The 22,018-nt window shown below is 35.8% G+C and overlaps 2 protein-coding genes across 3 annotated transcripts in view; one reads left to right on the forward strand and one right to left on the reverse strand.

Annotated features, from left to right (window-relative positions):
• Positions 1-20,271, forward strand: part of LOC101894046 (putative nuclease HARBI1) — a 38,272-nt gene extending 18,001 nt beyond the window's left edge. The window contains exons 3-5 of the mRNA XM_005186003.4: positions 16,956-17,475; positions 17,544-17,870; positions 19,843-20,271. Coding sequence (XP_005186060.1) covers positions 16,956-17,475; positions 17,544-17,870; positions 19,843-20,010 — 1,015 coding nt within the window. The 3' untranslated portion in view covers positions 20,011-20,271. The remainder of the gene's footprint in view (positions 1-16,955; positions 17,476-17,543; positions 17,871-19,842) is intronic.
• Positions 441-1,472, reverse strand: LOC109613124 (uncharacterized). Of its 2 annotated transcripts, none has more exons than XM_020037651.2 (3): positions 1,330-1,472; positions 855-905; positions 441-796 (listed from the first exon to the last, which is right to left on the reverse strand). In XM_020037651.2, exons 1-3 carry the CDS (start codon positions 1,337-1,339, stop codon positions 519-521), a joined length of 339 nt encoding a protein of 112 aa, XP_019893210.1. In that variant the 5' UTR covers positions 1,340-1,472; the 3' UTR covers positions 441-518. The 2 variants fall into 2 exon arrangements, with proteins under 2 accessions (XP_019893210.1, XP_019893209.1); XM_020037650.2 differs by having other exon boundaries at positions 855-1,273; positions 1,330-1,470.
• Positions 20,272-22,018: the final 1,747 nt, after the last annotated feature.

Here is a 22,018-nt window from a genome sequence, read left to right on the forward strand (position 1 = left end):
ACAACTTTTCTATGGCGAACAGTTGTCGATAACAACTTTTCTATGGCGAAAAGTTGTCGATAACAACTTTTCTATGGCGAAAAGTTGTCGATAACAACTTTTCTATGGCGAAAAGTTGTCGATAACAACTTTTCTATGGCGAAAAGTTGTCGATAACCAACTTTTCTATGGAGAAAAGTTGTCGATAACAACTTTTCTATGGTAAAAAGTTGTCGATAACAACTTTTCTATGGCGAAAAGTTGTCGATAACAACTTTTCTATGGCGAAAAGTTGTCGATAACAACGTTTATAGGAAGAAAAGCTTTCGATAACAACTTTTATAGGAAGAAAAGTTGTCGATAACAACTTTTCTATGGGGGAAAGTTGTCGATAACACCTTTTCTATGGAGAAAAGTTGCCGATAACTTCTGTTGAGAAAAGTTATCTGAATTGTTAGAAAAACTTTTTTCAAATATTTATTTTCGTTTTTCAGTTCAAAACAATTTTGTTTCATTTTCAGTTTTTAATCTTTTTTGTGCTATCGTTTTTTGGGGAAAATCAGCACTGTGCCATCACAGGCATATAGCCTTGTAGGACGTTCCTCTGATGGCAGGCGGCGCACGGGACACAGACAAGTAAAACTAGTTTCCGGATCCACATAACCTCGGGAATTCAGGCTTCGGGGACAACGTCGTGGTTGACACAAAGGATAGGAACTGGAATAGTTGTATCGCACACATTGTTCCTCTCTTTGATCCGGTTGGGGTTCTGGTGGTATCTCTGGTACAATCTCTTCCACTTGTGGTGGTTTATTGGCTGGCAAAAGAGAAAAAATTTAAAAAAGGACCACGATGGTATTGATTTTTAGACATACTCTTGGCTTTTTGATCCTTTTTCCCTTTATCCTTTTTGGCTTTTTTGTCACCTGAAAATAAAAACAACAAAAATTTCGAGATGAAGACCATTTTTCTGTTTTGTTGACCACATCGAGCAGAAGACTATCGTCAATTCCTTTCTCCCTCTCATTGCAGTATCAGCTCTCCATTCCGTATGGCCACAATGCTATTGCATTTCCTCTCTCTGAGAGTATTGCGATGAAAGAAATACGAGTGTTGGGCCTTGGGAGGAAGAAATCGCGTTTCCGATAAACGTCTTTTAACAATCGGCTCCTCGACAACTGGTGTTTGTGGTAATTCGAATTTTGCAGGAGAGCTAACCGCTGTTTTTGATCCCTTCTTGGCCATGATATCCAATTTAGTTTTCACTCAAAAATAAAATTCCTCTTTTAGATGTCTGCGGATGCAAAGGAATTGTTCATGCGAAGCTTCGATTGAATATTGGAGCACTACCTTTTCCCATTTTGCCGCCAGTTCCCTTTAAATTGAATGAAATCCTTCGAAAAAAGCCGAAAATAATTTTGAAAACTGAGGGGAATTTTGAATACTTTTATGAAAATGTTCAATTATTTCCAGACATTTATTCCATAGGCAAATTGATTCAGAGTTTAATTTTGAAAAATTGAAAATATTTCTCGAAAAAAATTATTCATTTCGATAACTTGTCTGTTGGGAGTAGTCATTATCGGCAACTTTTATAAGCAGAATAATTGTTATCGACAACCTTTGTCCATAGAAAAGTTGTTATCGGCAACTTTTCTCCATAGAAAAGTTGTTATCGGCAACTTTCCTCCATATAAAAGTTGTTATCGAAAATTTTTCGCCATATAAAAGTTGTTATCGAAAACTTTTCGCCATATAAAAGTTGTTATCGACAACTTTTCTCCATAGAAAAGTTGTTATCGATAACTTTTCTCCGTAGAAAAGTTGTTATCGATAACTTTTCTCCGTAGAAAAGTTGTTATCGACAACTTTTCTCCATAGAAAAGTGGTTGTTATCGACAACTTTTCCACAGAGAAAAATTCTCAATAACAACTTTTCCATGGCAAAAAGTTATCGATAACAACTTTTCTATGGAGACAAGTTGTCGATAACAATTTTTCTATGGAAAAAAGTTGTCGATAACAACTTTTCTATGGAGAAAAGTTGTCGATAACAACTTTCCTATGTCGATAAAAACTTTTTTATGGCGAAAGTTATCGATAACAACTTTTATATGAAGAATAGTTGCCGATAATAACTTTTCTAGAAAAAAAATGCGTAACTTTCTTCTTTTTTTCATCTTTCCATTGTTTGGTGGTAACCAAATTATCGATTAAGTGTTTACACAGAAATATTATCGATAGCTTTATTCACTTTAGGTGGCATCTATTTGACAAACCCTTTCAATATTTTATTCACAAAATTCCAAATTTATTCTCAAATTTTTTGGATATCCTTCATTTTGGCCCTCTAATGTCTACACCGCTCAGTGGTGGTTATTGGGATCGGCAGTGGCAGAATATACCCTGCTCCAATATCCAAAGTCCCATCCATAAGATTTCCCAACAGTGCCCAGCCGATGATAATGGAGACTATTTGTGGCATGGCCGTTGCAATTATGGCCAGACGAAGAGGAATCGCTTTAATCGACACCTGATGCCGAGATGCCAAAAGAATCGGGGAAGACTCAATGATATGGTCACGGGGACCACCTGCACCCCGGATTTCCTCAAAACTTTTGTGCTATCGCAAGATTTCAGTGCCAAACGCTGTGAATACAAGGTCATCAGTGATGACCCATTCGTGAGGAATATTTCCCAACAAACTTCGGTTGGTAGACGACCTGGAAAGGGAGTGCCCTTATTGGGTCTGCAGGAAATGCAAAATGCCAGAAATTGGCAAGATTTAATGGAGGAAAAGAAGGCAGCTCAGTTGCTGATGGGCAAACCCCATCAGACCCGAGATTACTACAGGAAACTCAAGAAACTTAAATGGTTCGATGAGCTGGAAAAGTTTTACAACAGCTTGGGACAAGGAGAGGACACCAAGCCGGGTTTGGACAAAAGTCATTTGGAGATGGCTAACAAACAGAAAATTGAGGAAGAAGACAATACTCAGCAAATTCGTTTCAAGGTTCAAAAAACGTCATCCAAGACGCCTGAACCGGTGGCTCTAAAAAAGAAACACAAATCTCACCTCAGCAGAAAGCAACACCGAACCTCCCAAGAAAGTTATGAAGAGGAGGATTATCTGCTAATACCCCTCAAAGCTCGAGGTGTATTCCATGAACCCTACGACAAGGAGAAGCCGTGGACCTATGCCCAGGGTGTTTTGAAGTTGCCCAGTAATTTCCAACTCAACAGCCTGAACATTGCGCCACAGCAGGAGTCCTCATCACAAAGTTTCGTGGGTAACTTTAATTCCGACCCACACGATTTTGTGAGGGCTGACGGAGATCAACCTCCTCGCCTGAGACCTTCGGAGGGTTTTCGTCATTTTGCTAGCAAAATGGGCAAGGACGGTATGGAGAGTTTCGTTGCTACCTCAAAACCTATCTATCCTCCACCCCGAAGACCATATTTCCCTGGCGTTGATTTACGCGATCCCAAAACAATTTACGAAGAATATTTACAACAAGTTGTGCCGCTTAAACAACAACAACTACTGCTATCCTCCATGAAGAGTAGCGAAAGTTTGTCACGCTCCAAGTCCCAAAGAAGCCTTACCAACTTGAAGAGAAGGCGATAACGTTGCTTTGGATTTTATCGATAATTTGTATGCTGCAATATTTTTCCGGTTTAGAACTCAAATTTCTGTGAGAAATATTTCCTCATTGAGATTTTATGTCTAAGCCGGAAAATTATCGCAGCGAATGTGGGGGCTGCTCTAAGAATTATCTTTAGATGCAATCGGTTTCGGTGAAAATTTTTTCTAATTATAACCCTTAGAGACAGGTGCGTCACAAATGATTTTATCTTTTCTCTAATAAACGCTTCGTAAAAAAATCCCATGAAAATTTTTCTGGACTTTCCTACGGAGAAAAGTTGTCGATAACATCTTTTTTATGGAGAAAAAATGTCGATAACAATCTTTCTAGGGAGAAAAGTTGTCGAGAAGAACTTTTCTATATCAAAAAGTTGTCGATAACAACTTTTCTATATCAAAAAGTTGTCGATATCAACTATTCTATAGAGAAAAGTTGTCGATATCAACTATTCTATAGAGAAAAGTTGTCGATATCAACTATTCTATGGAGAAAATTTGTTGATATCACCTATTCTATGGAGAAAAGTTGTTGATAACAACTTTTCTATGGAGAAAAGTTGCCGATAACAACTTTTCTATGGAGAAAAGTAGCCGATAACAACTTTTCTATGGAGAAAAGTTGCCGATAACCACTTTTCTATGGAGAAAAGTTGCCGATAACAAACTTTTCTATGGAGAAAAGTTGCCGATAACAAACTTTTCTATGGAGAAAAGTTGCCGATAACAAACTTTTCTATGGAGAAAAGTTGCCGATAACAAACTTTTCTATGGAGAAAAGTTGCCGATAACAAACTTTTCTATGGAGAAAAGTTGCCGATAACAAACTTTTCTATGGAGAAAAGTTGCCGATAACAAACTTTTCTATGGAGAAAAGTTGCCGATAACAAACTTTTCTATGGAGAAAAGTTGCCGATAACAAAATTTTCTATGGAGAAAAGTTGCCAATAACAAACTTTTCTATGGAGAAAAGTTGCTCTCTGTAGAAAAGTTGTTATCGACCACTTTTCCACATAAACAAGTTGTTATCGTCTACTTTTCGGAATAGACAATTTGTTACGACAACTTTTCCCCATAGAAAAGTCGTTATCGACAAATTTTCTCCATAGAAAGTTGTTATCGACAACTTTTCTTTTGACTTGAAACCAAGTTTGAAGTTTCGTCTGTTTTTAAAACTTTATAAAAACTTATTTTTCTTTCGGCCTTTAATCCAAATTGACTGTTTTTTTTTTTTTTTTCTTCTCAAAAATATTTTAAAATTTCTTAACTCAATATGTTTTCTAATCCCGTGCAACAAATCATCCAAGCCTCTCATAAGATTTCCAATAATATTCCTTTGTGTTCGCTTGATTTGTGCCGTTATAAGCAATGCAGAAAAGAGAAAAAGGATACGCCCAATGGTTTGGACAATTACTGGTCCGAGTTCCTTAAATCCCAGGAACAATCGACAGCCAATTATTTGTATGGAATGGAAATCTTTGGTACGAATGTGGATCCCACGCTGTTGAAAAGGGAACCCTTTCCGGTCGAAATTATAAGACAGCGACTGGATAAAATGCCTCTGGTGGGAGGTCTGCAAAAAGAAGATATGTTCTATTTGCTCAGCTTCATTTTGAATATTTTGACGCTGGATATCGAAAAGCAGGAAAGGCATATGGAAGTCCTGCAGGATCGGGGAATGCTGAACAAGGAGATATTAAATTATCTGCAATTTATAGCCAAGCTTCCCAATGCAGGCGTCGAGGCAATAAAATTGAGAAATTTCCTCCTCGTATGTCAAAGGATCGAGGGACGGACAGCAACGCCTTGTAACACCTGTTACTTTCATCCCAAAAGACTGCTGATGAAAATGGCCGGAGGTGAAATGGATCCCTATGAACTGAACTATTTGAAGATCCTTATGGATACCGAGGAGGATCTAACATCCGACCAATACACCTATCTCTTGACATTAGTGGAAATGCTAAGAGAGATGTCGAAAGAAATGCGATTGGATTATTTAAAAGTGCTTTACAACAAAAACATCATCCCCTCCACCTGCTTTCGGGACTTGTGTGTCCATCTCCGAAAGAAATCCAAACACATATGCCGAACTAAACTTCAAAATCTTCTCAGTCAATTGGAAATACTAATGGATATACAGCCCTGCTTTCCAATGGCTAAAATTGTGCCACTCAAACCCAAGGAGGAACATGTCCTGCTAGATGTGCGCAGGACCAAACAGGCCCTTAAAGCTCTTATGACCGCTGGCATACCAAACATCATTCGCACTTTGGATTTGAAAAAGTTTCTTCAAGATCTGCTAATCTTGAGACCGGAACAGATGGACGAGACGTTGTTGCAATTGAAGAACATGCATTTGTTGTCGATTGAAGAATTGAAATTTATTGGCCAGTTTATGCTCAAGGAACCTCTTGAGGGTGCTGTGCAACAGAAAGAATCCTTGATGAAATCATTGCAGAAAGTGGCTGCCACTCCGCCTAGTACGAATCCTTCCCCTGCCATACTATGTGTGCCCTCCATAAAGGGCCCGGTACCAATTTTAGTTAATTATAAATAAAATCGAGAAAAATATTGAGAAAAAAATCCTTAAACAGTTACAAATTTCCTTCAAAGAAAAGTTATCGATAACCAAAAAATTAATAACAAACAACTCTTTTATGTCGATAACAAGATTGCTATAAGTAAAAATGTCGATAACAATCGTTTTTACACAGAAAATTTGTTGATAATAGTTTTTTGTGTAAAGGAAAGTTATCGACAGCAAGTTTTCTATAAGGAGAAAGTGTCATAGCGAAACTTTGACGATTAGAACTCTTCTAGGGAGAAATGTTATCGGTAACAAGTTTACTATACCGAAAAATCGTCGATAACAACATTTCTCTAAATCAAAGTATTCGATATCAAGTTTTCTGCAGATAAAAGTTTTCGATAACAACTTTTCCATAGCGAAACTTTAACGATAACAACTCTTCTGGGAAGAAATGTTATCGATAACAAGTTTTCTATAAAGAAAAAGTGTCGAAAACAGCATTTCTCTAAATCAAAGTAGTCGATAACAAGTTTCCTGTAGATAAAAATTTTCGATAACAACTTTTCCATAGCGAAACTTTGACGATAACAACTCTTCTAGGGAGAAATATTATCTATAAGTTTTCTATAAGAAAATAGTGTCGATAACAACATTTCTCTAAATCAAAGTAGTCGATAACAAGTTTTCTGCTATTAACAATTTTCGATAACAACTTTTCCATAGTGAAACTTTGACGATAACAACTCTCCTAGGGAGAAATATTATCGATAACAAGATTTCTATAGCGAAAAATCGTCGATAATAACTTTTACATTGGGAATAGTTATCGATAACAACTTTTCTATAGATAAAAATATCGATAACATTATTTTTCATATAAAATATGTGGAGAAATGTTATCGATATAAATTTTCCTATAAAGAAAGCGTGTCGATAATAACTTCTCTGTATAGAAAAGCTATCGGTAATCAATTATCGATATAAAGAACCTTTTGCATACAAATATCACAATTTTTCTATATCAAAAACAGTCGATAAAAACGGTTACATTGAAAGAATAGTTATCGATAGCAAGTTTTCTATAGGTAAAGTTATCGATAACATTTTTTTTGTATACCGAAAATTAGTTGCTAATGAGTTGTATGTGGAGAAAAGTTATCGAAAAGGTTGCACCTATAAAGAAAAAAGTGTCTATAACAACTTCCCTGCATAAAATACTTATCGATAACAAATTATCTTTATAGAATCCCTAACCAATTTTACATATAGAAAACCTATTTATGTCGAATTTTCGACACAAAACCCCGCCGATGCCAGGTGTTTAAATACGAAAACACATCGATAACAAGTTTTTCATTTAGAAAAATGTCGATAACAAATTTGCCATACAAAACCCTGTCGATAACAATTTTTCATAACAAGATTTCTATGTAGAAACCCCGTCGACTAGACATTTTTATATGGAGAACATGTCGATAACAAATTTTCAATATCGATAACTAGTTTTCTATTAGGAAAAGGTGCCGATAACAAGTTTTATTTATGACAGACGTGTCGATAACAAACTTTTTACACGACAAATCTATCGATAACAAACTTTTTGCAATTTTTTTCTACATAAAAAAAGATTTCGATAACAAGTTGAAAGATCCATTTTAATCAAGAGTTGTCGATATATATGTTGCCGATAACAGAACAAAAGTTTTTGACACGCGTATCGATAACTAACTTTTTACACGAAAAATCTATCGATAACAATCTTTTTGCATAGATAAGCTATCGATAACAATTTTATTTTCTACATAAAAAAATTTTCGATAACAAGTATTACTTTTAAAGACCCATTTTAACTAAGAGTTGAACATATTTGGAAGTTACCGATAACAGAACAAAAGTTGCCGATATTGATGACAAGTTCTCCATACAGAAATGTTATCGATGAAACTACTTCGATAATTGCGAAAACGTTACCGATATCAACCGTTACGATAAAAAAATGATCGATAACAAGTTCATGTAAAAAATAGTGATCGATAATATGTGTTCTGAAAAAAATATTATCGATAACAGGTTTCTTTTATATGAAAAGGGATCGATAATAAGTCCTTATAAAGAAAACGCCTCGATAGCAATTTTTTTTTATGTAGAAATATTCTCGATAACAAGTCTTCTGTGAAGAAAAGTAACCGATAAGCAAGGTATCTATGACAAAAAGTTATCGAGAACAATTGTTCTATCGAGAAATGTTGTCGATAACTAATTTTCTGTGAAGCAATGTTATCGATAATAACATTTCGGTATCGAAAAATTCTCGATAGCATGGTATCTATGTATACAAGTTATCTACAAACAGTTTTCTATGTAGAAAATATATCGATAACACATTTTCGTTAAAGAAAAGTAATCGACTTTTCATCTAGAAAATCAGTCGATAATAAATTTTCTATATGAAAAAAAAATCTCGATAACATTTATCTTCCAGAGAAAATTTATCGCTAACAGATTTTCTAATTAAATTAGTTATCGAAAGCAAAAGTTTTTTATTGAAAACGTACAACTGCAAAAATGTATCCGTTTTTATTAAGATAACCGATTTTCCCTTTATGCTATCGAAAACAATTGCAAAAATAGTAGATTCTTGCAGGTTCTGGAACAGACCAAAGATCTCTTCACAAAAAAGTGCTTTGGCAGCTCTTTGAAAAAAAAAAAAATAATTCTCTAAAAATTTTCTCTTTGATAGCAACTCAAAATTTTCCATTTTCGGCTCAAAATTCAAAATTTTTCCATTTCATCTCCTTTAACCTAAAACCAAAAGCAACAAAAATATGTGCAATAGTTGTCAAGCAGATGCCATCACGGCGGGCTATTGGCAACAGAAATGGTTGGAGATACCCTACACCTGCATCGATTGTTCCATACGGGAGGTGTGTACAAATTGTGGCCAACAGCACCAACAGCAGCAGCAGAATCACGGAGCTGGCCACTCCATTGAATTGTGTCCCTTGAAGGACGACAATGGCGATTATCTTTGGTTTGGACGTTGCAAAACCGATCGCAAATTTCAAAATCGCTTCACCGCACATTTGGGGGGACCCCATGATCCCTGTCGTCATACCGGTGCCTTGGGTGTCATGACCAAAAATGGCAATTGTACCCCGGAATATATGAAGTTTTTCTTGTTGTCACCAGCATGTAGTCCAAATAGCTGCTCGCATCAGCCTACAAACGAAGATCCATTTGTAGGAAATACAAGTCATGTAGGGAATACAAGACTGGGTCAGTCCATAACACCATTGTCGAAGGGTATGGAGATGGAGTACAATGTTGGCAATTGGTTTCGGTCCTCTCAGGATATGTATGGAAATCCTGCAGGAGATAACTTTGTAAGACATTTGCAAGCATCTCTTGGTAATAATTCGAAAATTGTGCAAGACTACGAATTGTGCGACAAGAAATGGCTAAATGAGTTTGAGGACCTCTATCGGGAAGTTGCTGCCAATGAAATAGGTTCCGAAGCACTGGAATCTGCGGAGCTTCAAAATATTATAAACAACATTGTGATCCGTTTTAAGCAAAAATAAAAGAAAAAAATGCTTTGTTCCAGAACCTGCAAGAACCTTTTTTACGATATTATAAAAGAAAAATCGGTTATCGTAGTAAAAACTTTTATATTCTTGCAATTCGGGAACAGACCAATTAATTACAAAGTTTTTTTTTTTTAACCCATTTGTATGTAAAATAACCTTGTTATCGGCATAAGTCTTGTTATCGAAAACTTTTCTATAAATTAAACTTTTTCAGAACCTGTAAGAAACTAATTCTTCTTCGAAGAAAATCTTCTATCGAAGAAATTTGGTGTAACAAATTTGTCTTCGACAATGGCCCTTTGTGGGAAACTTGTTATCGATATCATGTCTGAATAGAACAAGTTGTTATCGACCACTTTTCTGCATATAAAACTTTTATCGATGACTTTTCTGTACAGAAACTGTTTTTCGATTACTTTTCTTTATTGAAAACATGGAATCGATAATTTCTATAAAAAGAAATTTTTAATTTTGCTATTTATAAAGCTTGTTATCGACGGTATTTATTAATATATCGATAATCGATAAATTTATTATCGATCTCTTTTTTGGTAGAATGACTGTATCAAACTTCCCTGTGAAAAAATCGTGAAAACTTTTCTATATCAACATTTGTTATCGAAATCATTTTTGTATAGAAAACTGATTATCGACAACTTTTCTCTACCAAAACTTGTTATCGCTGACTTTTGTGTATAGCAAACTCATTATCTATAACTTTCCACAAAGAAAATTGGTTATCTCACGAAATTTCTATGTGGAAAACTTGTATCGATAACTTTTGTATACCGAAAACGTGTTATCGACAACCTGTCTTTGCAAAAAAGTATTATTGATAACTTTTCTACATAGAAAGCTGGCTATGGACATATTTTTCATAAAGAAAATTGGTTATCGAAACACTTTTCATGTACGAAACTTGTTATCGACAATCTTTCTATTCCGAAAAAATTATTATCGATAACTTTTCTATATAAAAAGCTTGTTATCGCCTACTTTTCTATAAAAAAAATATTATCGATAACTCCTCTGTACAGAAAGCGTGTAATCGACAACCCTTCTATACAGCGATATCATTATCGACAACTATTCTATGTTATCGACAACTATACTATGTACAAAGATTGTTATCGACAACTTTTCTCTAGCGAAATTTCTTAATCTACAATTTTTTAATATAGAACACTTGTAATCGATAACATTGCTTTGAAGAAATCATGTAATCGATAACTTTTCTGTAAAGAAATATCGTTGTGGGCGAATTTTCAGACAAATCGATATCGATAAGTTTTCTATTGGGAATGTTTGTTATCGACATCTTTTCTATAAAGAAAATAGGTTACCGGCAAAATTTCCATTTGGGAAACTTGTAATCGATAACCTTTCTGTGCAGAAAAACTATTATCGATAACTTTCTTTGCAGAACACAGGTTATCTATAGCCTTTCTATATAGATAAATATTTTTCTTTTTTTTTTTCATGTAATCGATAAATTTTGCGTGTGGGAAAGTAGTTATCGATAACTTTTTTCATAAAAAATCTCATTATCGGCAACTTTTTTACTAAAAAATTATAATAACTTTTTAATTTGGAAAGTTATCGACATATTTTCTATAAAGAAAATAGGTTACCGGCAATCTTTCCATTTGGGAAACTTGCTATCGATAGCATTTCTATACAGAAAAATTATTATCGATAACTTTCTATGCAGAAAACTTTTTATCGATAGCCTTTCTATACAGAACAATATTTATCGACAAACTTATTTCATGTAATCAATGAATTTTGCGTGTGGGAAAATAGTTATCGATAACTTTTTTATAAAATATCTTGTTATCGGGAACTTTTTTACTAAGAATTTTTTTATCGATAGTCTTTCTATACAGAACAATATTTATCGCTAACTATTCTCGTGTAATTGAAGAAATTTCCATGTGGAGAACTTGTTATCGGTAACTTTTTATAATAAATCTTGTTATCGGCAACTTTTTAACTAAAAAAATATTATAACTTTTTTATTTAGAAGGTTATCAACATCTTTTCTATGAAGAAAATAGGGTATCAGCAATATTTCTATGTGGGAAACTTATTATAGATAGCATTTCTATACAGAAAAATTATTATCGATAACTTTATATGCAGAAAAGTTTTTATCGATAGCCTTTCTATTCAGAACAATATTTATCGACAAACTTTTTTCGAGTAATCGATAAATTTTGCGTGTGGGAAAGTAGTTATCGATAACTTTTATATAAAAAATTTTGTTATCGGCAACTTATTTTTTCTGAAAAATTATTATCGATTTCTCTTCTATAAAGAAAATTGGTTATCGACGATTTTTATGTGTTTAAAACTTACTATCGATAACATTTCGGTGCAGAAAGGGTGTTATCGAAAAACTTTCTACATTGTAAACTTGTTATCGACAACTTTTCAATAAAGAATATTGGTTATCGACGTCTTTTCTATGCGAAAATATTGTTATCGATAAATTCAAACTTGTTATCGACAACTTTTCAACAAAGAATATTGGTTATCGACGACTTTTCTATATGAAAATATTGTTATCGATAACTTTTGTTTACAGAAAACGTGTTATCGACCAATATTCAATAAATGTAATTGACTTTTCTATGTGAAAAACTTGTTATCGACAAACTTTCTGGGTAAAAAACTGTTATCGATAACTTTTTGTTACCAAAAAAAGTCTTTCTGACAATTTTTACAAAGAATTTACGGAAATTTGGCCACAGTGCCTAGTTGTCACACGGAAAAAATTTTCATTCGACATTTCGAAAAAAAAAATTCTAAAAAAATAATTTCTTAAAATTTTTCAAAATTCTTCGTAATTACCAATCTATTTCACTATGCGCCAGCCCTACACCCACGAATATGAACGCTTTGTAGATAAATTCAAAAACACCTCCTGCTACACCCAACTCACTTCGCGAATATTATCCGCCGCCCGGGGTGGTGAATATTATGGCCCCACGGAAGGGATTCGCGGCGCTCCATGGCAATATCAGGTGCGGGACAAATGTAAATGTCGCAACAAACAGCTGTGTGATGCCATCCACAGGGATTTGTATGTGGCCACCACCAAGTCTAGTTGTTTGATTGAGGATCGGGCCACGGAATGGTATCGACAACAGAAACAAATGACCCAACTCAAGAGGACTCTGAGCAGCATGAGTCCCCGACAGTTGCAGGAGTTCCAATGTCGTTATTATGGCAATTTCCAATTCCAGTCACCGCCCAGCAATTGCCTGGAATTGAAAGTGCCCATACGCTCGGCCTCCTGCCTAACGTCCTCCTATCGTTTACCGAGCAGCGTGAAACGCATTTCACCGGAATTTTTGGAGCTGTTGAGGCAACATGATGCCCGTCAGAGACAGAGGAATGGTCTGTATTGTTTGCCCGAGGATTATACCAGGAAGAAGGTGCGAGAGGAGAAAAGGGAAAAAGAGAATATTCCCCCCTGCAAGGATGCAAGGCATTGTCAGTGTGGTTCTACCCCTGGCATGGAGGCGGGAAAGCAGAAAACCGATACCCATATGGATCGCCATAAAATCCACAAATGTTTCCTCAAAAGGTGGTGTTTCTCCGCGCAGGATCAAACATATCCGGCTGAGGATGGGGCTTACCATTGCCATCAGGGTAGGGGGAGAAGTTTGATGCATTACGCCCGCAGCCAACCCAGAATTTTGGTGCACGAACAATGTCCACCGGAGGCATGCCAACCTCAAACATGTCCCTTTAAATGCCAGGAAGAGGAGCCAACAAATCAAAAATCTTCCACGAAAATCGAAAAGCCAAGGGTCCATACCTTGACAGGAGAAGGGGGAATGCAATTTGGAAAATCTACAGGAACTTCCCGAGAGAGCGAACCGGATTTAAGGCCCCGACTTCACTCCCAAAGGAGCTTTGGATCCCTGCAGGAGCTTTGGACCAAACCGAATATTTCGCAAATGCGCGAATCTTGTAGCTCCCTTAGACCTCGCTATTTTGTGCCCAAGGTATCGAAGCATAATCTAGAACCCCCGCTTCCCGACAAATGCCAGCAAAAATCGAAAATACCCCCACCAGTGCCACCAAAACCCCGCAACTATATTTTGGGACAACATCAGCCACTGGCAACGACCCCACCTCCCAGGAGAACCCCAGCAAGGAAATCCTCCTGCATGAGAATAGAAAAAATGCCCACGGATATGATGCCACGCCATCGAGTCCAGGATGAATGCCCCGTCATTGAGGAAAAACTCCCCGAGGACAAGACCTGCTATCCTCGACTTCAGCCCCGATATATACCCCAGGGAGAGAAATCGAAAAAATTCGATAGCATTTGTTGGAAACGTAAACGTGTGCCGAAAGAACATCCCAAAGCCAAGTGGGTCTCATGGCCCCCTACCCAACCCGAGTTCCACGATGATAAGCCCACCTGTCGCCAATTGAGACGGAAAAGATTGCGTATCTCTTCGCTGGGATTCTCAGATACCCGTCCACGTTTCCATGATCTCTCCTCCGATTCAAGTCCCCAGAGGCGTAGAAAACCCAGAGGGATACTCAAGAAACCCTCTTCCCAACTTGACTCGTCGGATGGCAGTGCATCCAAACTTAGCCATTATCGCAACAAACGAAAACCAAATGCCGATGCCGAGACCAGTGATACCGACGATAGTCCACGAAAACTTCTGCCCGTTTGCAGTTCGGCCAATGCCCTCCTGCCTCGTTACAGAGCCGCTGACATGCAATGTCTCAAAACCTATGGCCAGAGAGGTGATGACTCCATAAGACTGGGGAAATGTGATATTCCCCTGAGGCCACCCTCAGCTGCCCGATATCGGGCGCCATCGAACATTCTAAAAGGTCATGAAAACTGCTACAAAGACTCCGCCCAATGGGCGGGCATCAACAAAAACTTCCCTCCAACCTATTTGAATAGGGCACGGCAGAGTCGCAAAGAAGTTGAGATTAGTAAACGGCAACGTCTGCGCATGTGGTCGACCAAGGAATGTCCCAAGCCCAAATATGCCCCGGCCAGTAAATGTCAAGCCACACTCAAGCCTCGCTGTCCCTCAACTCAGTCCCATCCGGCTTTCTATGCGGCGAAAAGGCGTCTGACAGCCAAAGATGCCACGGCGAATCATAAAATTTGCTACAGAAGTTCCTCGGGCGGAGATAGCGACTGTACGTTTATGGGAAGGACGGTGAGGCGGCGTTGAGGAGGAACATTTTGAAAAAATCTGAAATTAAAGAAAATTTTAAATTTTGTAAAACTTTTTTTTTGACATTTTTTTGGTACTAAATAAATAGTAAAATTCTAGAAAGAGAAATGAGTCGCAAGTTATCTATAACAACTTTTTTTCGCAGAAAAATTATCTATAACCACTTTTCGGCTTAGGAAATGTCTCGATAGCTTCTTTTAGACATAGAAAAGTTGTCGATAACAACTTCTCGGCAGAGAAAAGTTTTCGATAACAACTTTTTCGTATAGAAAAGTTGTCGATAACAATATTTCGGTACAGAAAAAATGTCGATAACAACATTTCGGCATAGAAAAGTTGTCGATAACAACAATTCGGTACAGAAAAGTTGTCGATAACAACTTTTCGGCATAGAAAAGTTGTCGATAACAACTTTTCGGCATAGACAAGTTGTCGATAACAAGTTTTCGGCATAGAAAAGTTGTCGATAACAAGTTTTCGGCATAGAAAAGTTGTCGATAACAAGTTTTCGGCATAGAAAAGTTGTTGATAACAACTTTTCCGCATAGAATAGTTGTCGATAACAATTTTTCGGCATAGAAAAGTTGTCGATAACAACTATTCTCCAAAGAAAATTGTCGATAACAACCTTTTCTCCATAGACAAGTTGTCGATAACAACTTTTCTCCATAGACAAGTTGTCGATAACAACTTTTTGACAGAGAAAAGTTGTCGATAACAACTTTTTGACAGAGAAAAGTTGTCGATAACAACTTTTCCCCAAAGAAAAGCTGTCGATAACAACTATTCTCCAAAGAAAATTGTCGATAGCAACCTTTTCTCCATAGACAAGTTGTCGATAACAACTTTTCTCAATAGACAAGTTGTCGATAACAACTTTTCGGCATAGAAAAGTTGTCGATAACAACTTTTCGGCAGAGAAAAGTTGTCGATAACAACTTATTGGCAAAAAAGTTGTCGATAACAACTTTTCTCCAAAGAAAAGTTGTCGATAACAACTTTTCCCCAAAGAAAAGTTGTCGATAACAACTTTTCTCCAAAGAAAAGTTGTCGATAACAACTTTTCCACAAAGAAAAGCTGTCGATAACAACTTTTCCGCATGGAAAAGATGTCGATAACAATTTTTCCGCATGAAAAAGATGTCGATAACAATTTTTCCGCATGGAAAAGATGTCGATAACAATTTTTCCGCATGGAAAAGATGTCGATAACAATTTTTCCGCATGGAAGAGATGTCGATAACAATTTTTCCGCATAGAAAAGTTGTCGATAATAACTTTTGCGCATAGAAAATTTGTCGATAACAACTTTTCCGCATGGAAAAGATGTCGATAACAATTTTTCCGCATGGAAAAGATGTCGATAACAACTTTTCCGCATGGAAAAGATGTCGATAACAACTTTTCCGCAAGGGAAAGATGTCGATAACAACTTTTCCGCATCGAAAAGTTGTCGATAACAACTTTTCCGCATCGAAAAGTTGTCGATAACCACTTTATGGCACAGAAAAGTTATCGATAACAATTTCTATTCTCTGTCCCATAAACCTCCCATGTTTCTCTTGCCAAAAACAGCAATGAAATGTGATATCATTTCACTTGTCTTAATTTGGCAATATCTGTCACATAATAAACCGCACTCACACAAAATGTAAAGCATACTTTAAGGAGTAAATAATGCGTGTCCTTATGAAATGAAATGCAATTTTCATTGTTTCACAGTGGACATCTTGCCAAAATTTGAGGTCAATGCCAACTGGGTATTCCAATTGGAACGTTCCTATGACAATTTCTTCTGGCACATGAGTTACGCACTTTATAACTTCTTTCCCAGGAAGTGGGGCGATAAAAACAAGTATTGCAAGACATAATAGAGAAAGGATGACAGAAATTATTGCCATAAGAGGTCATATTTTTATTTAGTTTAATATTTTATATTTTTCATAGACTCGATATTAATTTTTTACTTTGTTTCCCTCCCCTTCCAGAATTGTTTCCGCCATCCAAGCATCTTTTTCATTCCTGGTCGGTTTGATTGTTTGCAAATCGACATGCAGCAAAACATTCGTCTATGCCTCCCATTGCCTGATGGAGGGCTATGGCTGGTTCGGCACCGCCTACTTCATGTACGATATATGGTCCATGTATAAAGTGCATACCCAGAAGATAGCCGACAAATTGAAGCTGATGAAGATGACTTCATCGGCGTCGTTCACACCCAAGCCACTGGCCACGGGCCAATCGAATGGTGGACTCTATGACAAACACATTGCCCGGACCTTTGCGGCGAATGGTCAGCGCTTGGTGGCCCTGGACGAATCTGCGGACACGAACGGCGATGATATGCAGCACATACGTCATCATGAGGATGAAATCTACGACTATGATGGGGAGACAGTTCAGATTCCCGAGAACGGAAAATGGGGTTTCTTCAAGTATCTGATAACACATCCGGTAATGATGATTCATCACATTTTTGTTGGCACAGTGGGCTTCTTGGTGGTCACGGTAAGTTTTGCTCCCTCTCCCAACCTATCTTCCAGACTCTAAAATTGTTTTTGTCTTCTCTCTTGCAGTACATACGTGGTGGTGGCCACTGCATCTACAGTTACATGTTTATGATGGAGTTCTCCACACCCTTTGTCTCGCTGCGCAGCATCCTCAGCACCCTGGGCCTAAAGGAGACCCGTTCCTACATTATCAACGGCTTGGTAATGCTGTTCTCTTTCTTTGTGTGCCGCGTCCTGATGTGGCCCTATGTCATGTGGCGTTACAGTGTTGAGATCAACGCCACCTTCTGGCAGGCCTTGATCAATTTACCTATTGGTTGTATTTTTGGCATTTTGGTTTTGTTTTTGCCGCAGATCTATTGGTTCTTCTTGATGTCCAAGGGGGCAATAAAGGTAAGGAAAAAAAACCACACCAAAGGTTGATATGTTATCGACGAACTTTTCAATACGGAAAAGTTGTTATCGACAACTTTTCAATACGGAAAAGTTGTTATCGAAAACTTTTCGATGGAGAAAAAATAGTTATCGACAACTTTTCTAAACAGAAAAGTTGTTATCGACAACCTTATCTATACGAAAAAGTTGTTATCGACAACCGTATCTATACGGAAAAGTTGTTATCGACAACTTTTCTATGGAGAAAAAATAGTTATCGACAACTTTTCTATGGAGAAAAAAATAGTTATCGACAACTTTTTTATACAGAAAAGTTGTTATCGACAACTTTTCTATACAGAAAAGGCGTTATCGACAACTTTTCTATACAGAAAAGGCGTTATCGACAACTTTTCTATACAGAAAAGGCGTTATCGACAACTTTTCTATACAGAAAAGACGTTATCGACAACTTTTCTATACGGAAAAGTTGTTATCGACAACTTTTCTATACGGAAAAGTTGTTATCGACAACTTTTCTATACGGAAAAGTTGTTATCGACAACTTTTCTATACGGAAAAGTTGTTATCGACAACTTTTCTATACGGAAAAGTTGTTATCGACAACTTTTCTATACGGAAAAGTTGTTATCGACAACTTTTCTATACGGAAAAGTTGTTATCGACAACTTTTCTATACGGAAAAGTTGTTATCGACAACTTTTCTATACGGAAAAGTTGTTATCGACAACTTTTCTATACGGAAAAGTTGTTATCGACAACTTTTCTATACCGGAAAGTTGTTATCGACAACTTTTCTATACCGGAAAGTTGTTATCGACAACTTTTCTATACCGGAAAGTTGTTATCGACAACTTTTCTATACCGGAAAGTTGTTATCGACAACTTTTCTATACCGGAAAGTTGTTATCGACAACTTTTCTATACCGGAAAGTTGTTATCGACAACTTTTCTATACCGGAAAGTTGTTATCGACAACTTTTCTATACCGGAAAGTTGTTATCGACAACTTTTCTATACAGAAAAGTTGATATCGACAACTTTTCTATACAGAAAAGTTGTTATCAACAACTTTTCTATACAGAAAAGTTGTTATCGACAACTTTTCTATACAGAAAAGTAGTTATCGACAACTTTTCTATACAGAAAAGTAGTTATCGACAACTTTTCTATACAGAAAAGTAGTTATCGACAACTTTTCTATACAGAAAAGTTGTTATCGACAACTTTTCTATGCAAAAAAGTTGTTATCGACAACTTTTCTATACAAAAAAGTTGTTATCGACAACACTTCTATACTGAAAAGTTGTTATCGACAACTTTTCTCAGCCGGAAAGTTGTTATCGACAACAGAAAAGTTGTTATCGACAACAGAAAAGTTGTTATCGACAACTTTTCTACACAGAAAAGTTATTGTCGACAACTTTTCTATGCGAAAAAGTTGTTATCGACAGCGTTTTTTACGGAACAGTTGTTATCGACAAACTTTTCTATACGAAAAAGTTGTTATCGACAAATTTGCTTTACAGAAAACTTGTTATCAACAAATTTTCTTTACAGAAAACTTGTTATCGACAAATTTTCTTTACAGAAAACTTGTTATCGACAAATTTTCTTTACAGAAAACTTGTTATCGACAATTTTTCTATACAGAAAAGTAGTTATCGACAACTTTTCAATACAGAAAAGTAGTTTTCGACAACTTTTCAACACAGAAAAGTAGTTATCGACAACTTTTCAATACAGAAAAGTTGTTATCGATAACTTTCCTATACTGAAAAGTTGTTATCGACAACTTTTCTTTGCAGAAAAGTGGTTATCGATAACTCTTCTATACAGAAAAGTTGTTATCGTTAACTTTTCTATGCAGTCAAGTTGTTATCGATAATTTTGGAAAATTTAAAATTGCTAGTGTAGTTTGGTTGCTAGTTTATTTCTATTAATTTCGTTACATATTCTTATTTCACAGGTCTTCTTCCCCACAAAATCGTCCTCCCCCAAAAAATCCATAACATCTGATGCCGTTGTCGATTCCAAAGTCTCAAAAGCTTCAAATGGCAATCTATCCACAGCAACCCCCCTGGGAAATGGTTCGTGTAAAACAAATGGCAGTCTAACCAAACCGAAAACCACCTAAACTCAAAGAACACAACTGACAAAGAGTAACACAACATTTATTTTATTTAGAAAAAAGAAAATAAAATTGAATACCCACTGAAGTAGAAAAGAAGAAAAGCCAAGCAAGAATTCTTTGAAAACAACAGAAACAACAATAAGAGCAAAACAAACAAACAAAACAAAACTTAACCATTAACTACCTTTATTAAGTGATTTTAATTTAATTATTAAAAAGTAATAACTACTGTTTTGTAACTTAAAAATACACACAAAACAAAAACAATTTTTTGAAATTTTATTGCGGAAATTTCTGAATTTCCCTTTATGTATTTTATTAAATTTTGATAGTTTTTTTATTATTATTATTAAAATAATATTTTAATTTAGAGCATTTTGAAAAATGTAGATGCTGGGCAACAGAATTTGTGGCTGCATTGTAAAGATGTGCAAGGGCCACCACTTGTTTGGGGTCCGTTTTGTTAGGTTTTCCATTCCATAAACGGAAAAGTGTTGTCCGGTTGTGTGCAAGAACCCTCCAATTTTGCAAAAATTAAAAAAAAAACTGGCTAATTTGTTTCAAATTATTGTAGCAAAGACAACTTATGACGATTAACCAATCAAAAGAACAACAACAAAGAAAAAACAAATTTATGTGAAAATGTAAAGAAAAAAAACCAAGCCTCATTATTGCCTGAACAAAATAGATTTACTTAATATGAATATGTGGAACTTGAAATCTTAAAACCCCCATTTATTGTAACTATATTGTATGGAATTTTATTGTGAAACAACAAAGCAAACAAACAAAAGACGTAACTTGACCTAACCCCCCACGATCCTCAAACACCCATACTTTTTCCCAAACAGGTTTGAATGCTTTAGAAATCCACTCCTTTTGTCATCATAAAATACTGTTTAACCACCCCCAATTCTCCTCGATTTTCATTGCCTCCTCTGCAATGTCCTTATCTCATTTCATTTGCTTACCTTTGGAGAAACTTTCCACCATCACACTGCTTTTCCCCATCCCATCCCCAATACCAACCATCCATCCAACTGTGTAAAACATAAGTACGAAACTTTAAACTATATTTGTTAATCTTTACTAATTGTTTAAAAAAAATATAAAAATAATAATACAAATTTATCGAAAAATGTCTATAAATGTTAAGCAGAAGTTGAAAACAAAATAATATTACAAAAATATATAAAATGCTTACAAAAACAAAGGCAAATGGTTATCAATTTATTTACAGTAAATTCAAGGGTTAGACGTTCATAAATGATCGTTAGAGACTCGTTGGTGACATTTTCAGCAGAAAAATCAACGTTGGTGAATTTTTCTCTACAAAATTTAACGTTGGTGAAATTTTTCTAAAAAAAATCGAAGTTGGTGGAATTTTTCTAAAGAAAAATCAACGTTGGTGACATTTTTCTATAGAAAAATAAACGTTGGTGAGATTTTTCTATAGAAAAATCAACGTTGGTGAAGATTTTCTATAGAAAAATCCACGTTGGTGAAGATTTTCTATAGAAAAATCCACGTTGGTGAAGATTTTCTATAGAAAAATCCACGTTGGTGAAGATTTTCTATAGAAAAATCAACGTTGCTAAACTTTTTCTATACAAAAATCAAAGTTGGTGAGATTTTTCTATGGAAAAATTATCGTTGGTGAGATTTTCCTATGGAAAAATTAACGTTGGTGAGATTTTTCTATTGAAAACTCCACGTTGGTAAAATTTCTCTACAGAAAAATCAACGTTGGTGAAGATTTTCTACAGAAAAATCAACGTTGGTGAACTTTTTCTATAGAAAAATCAACGTTGGTGTAGATTTTTCCATAGAAAAATCAACGTTGGTGAAGATTTTCTATAGAAAAATCAACGTTGGTGAGATTTTTCTATAGAAAAATCAACGTTGGTGAGATTTTTCTATAGAAAAATCAACGTTGGTGAGATTTTTCTATAGAAAAATCAACGTTGGTGAGATTTTTCTATAGAAAAATCAACGTTGGTGAAGATTTTCT

This window comes from Musca domestica, unplaced genomic scaffold (assembly GCF_030504385.1).
Source record: "Musca domestica strain aabys unplaced genomic scaffold, Musca_domestica.polishedcontigs.V.1.1 20, whole genome shotgun sequence".
NCBI classification, from domain to species: domain Eukaryota; kingdom Metazoa; phylum Arthropoda; class Insecta; order Diptera; family Muscidae; genus Musca; species Musca domestica.

Coding starts and splice junctions, on each gene's coding strand:
- LOC109613124 (XM_020037650.2), bottom strand. CDS start 945: ATGGTCTTCATCTCGAAATTTTTGTTGTTTTTATTTTCAGGTGACAAA. Junction 797..854: donor AAAGGATCAAAAAGCCAAGA/GTATGTCTAAAA, acceptor CTCTTTTGCCAG/CCAATAAACCACCACAAGTG.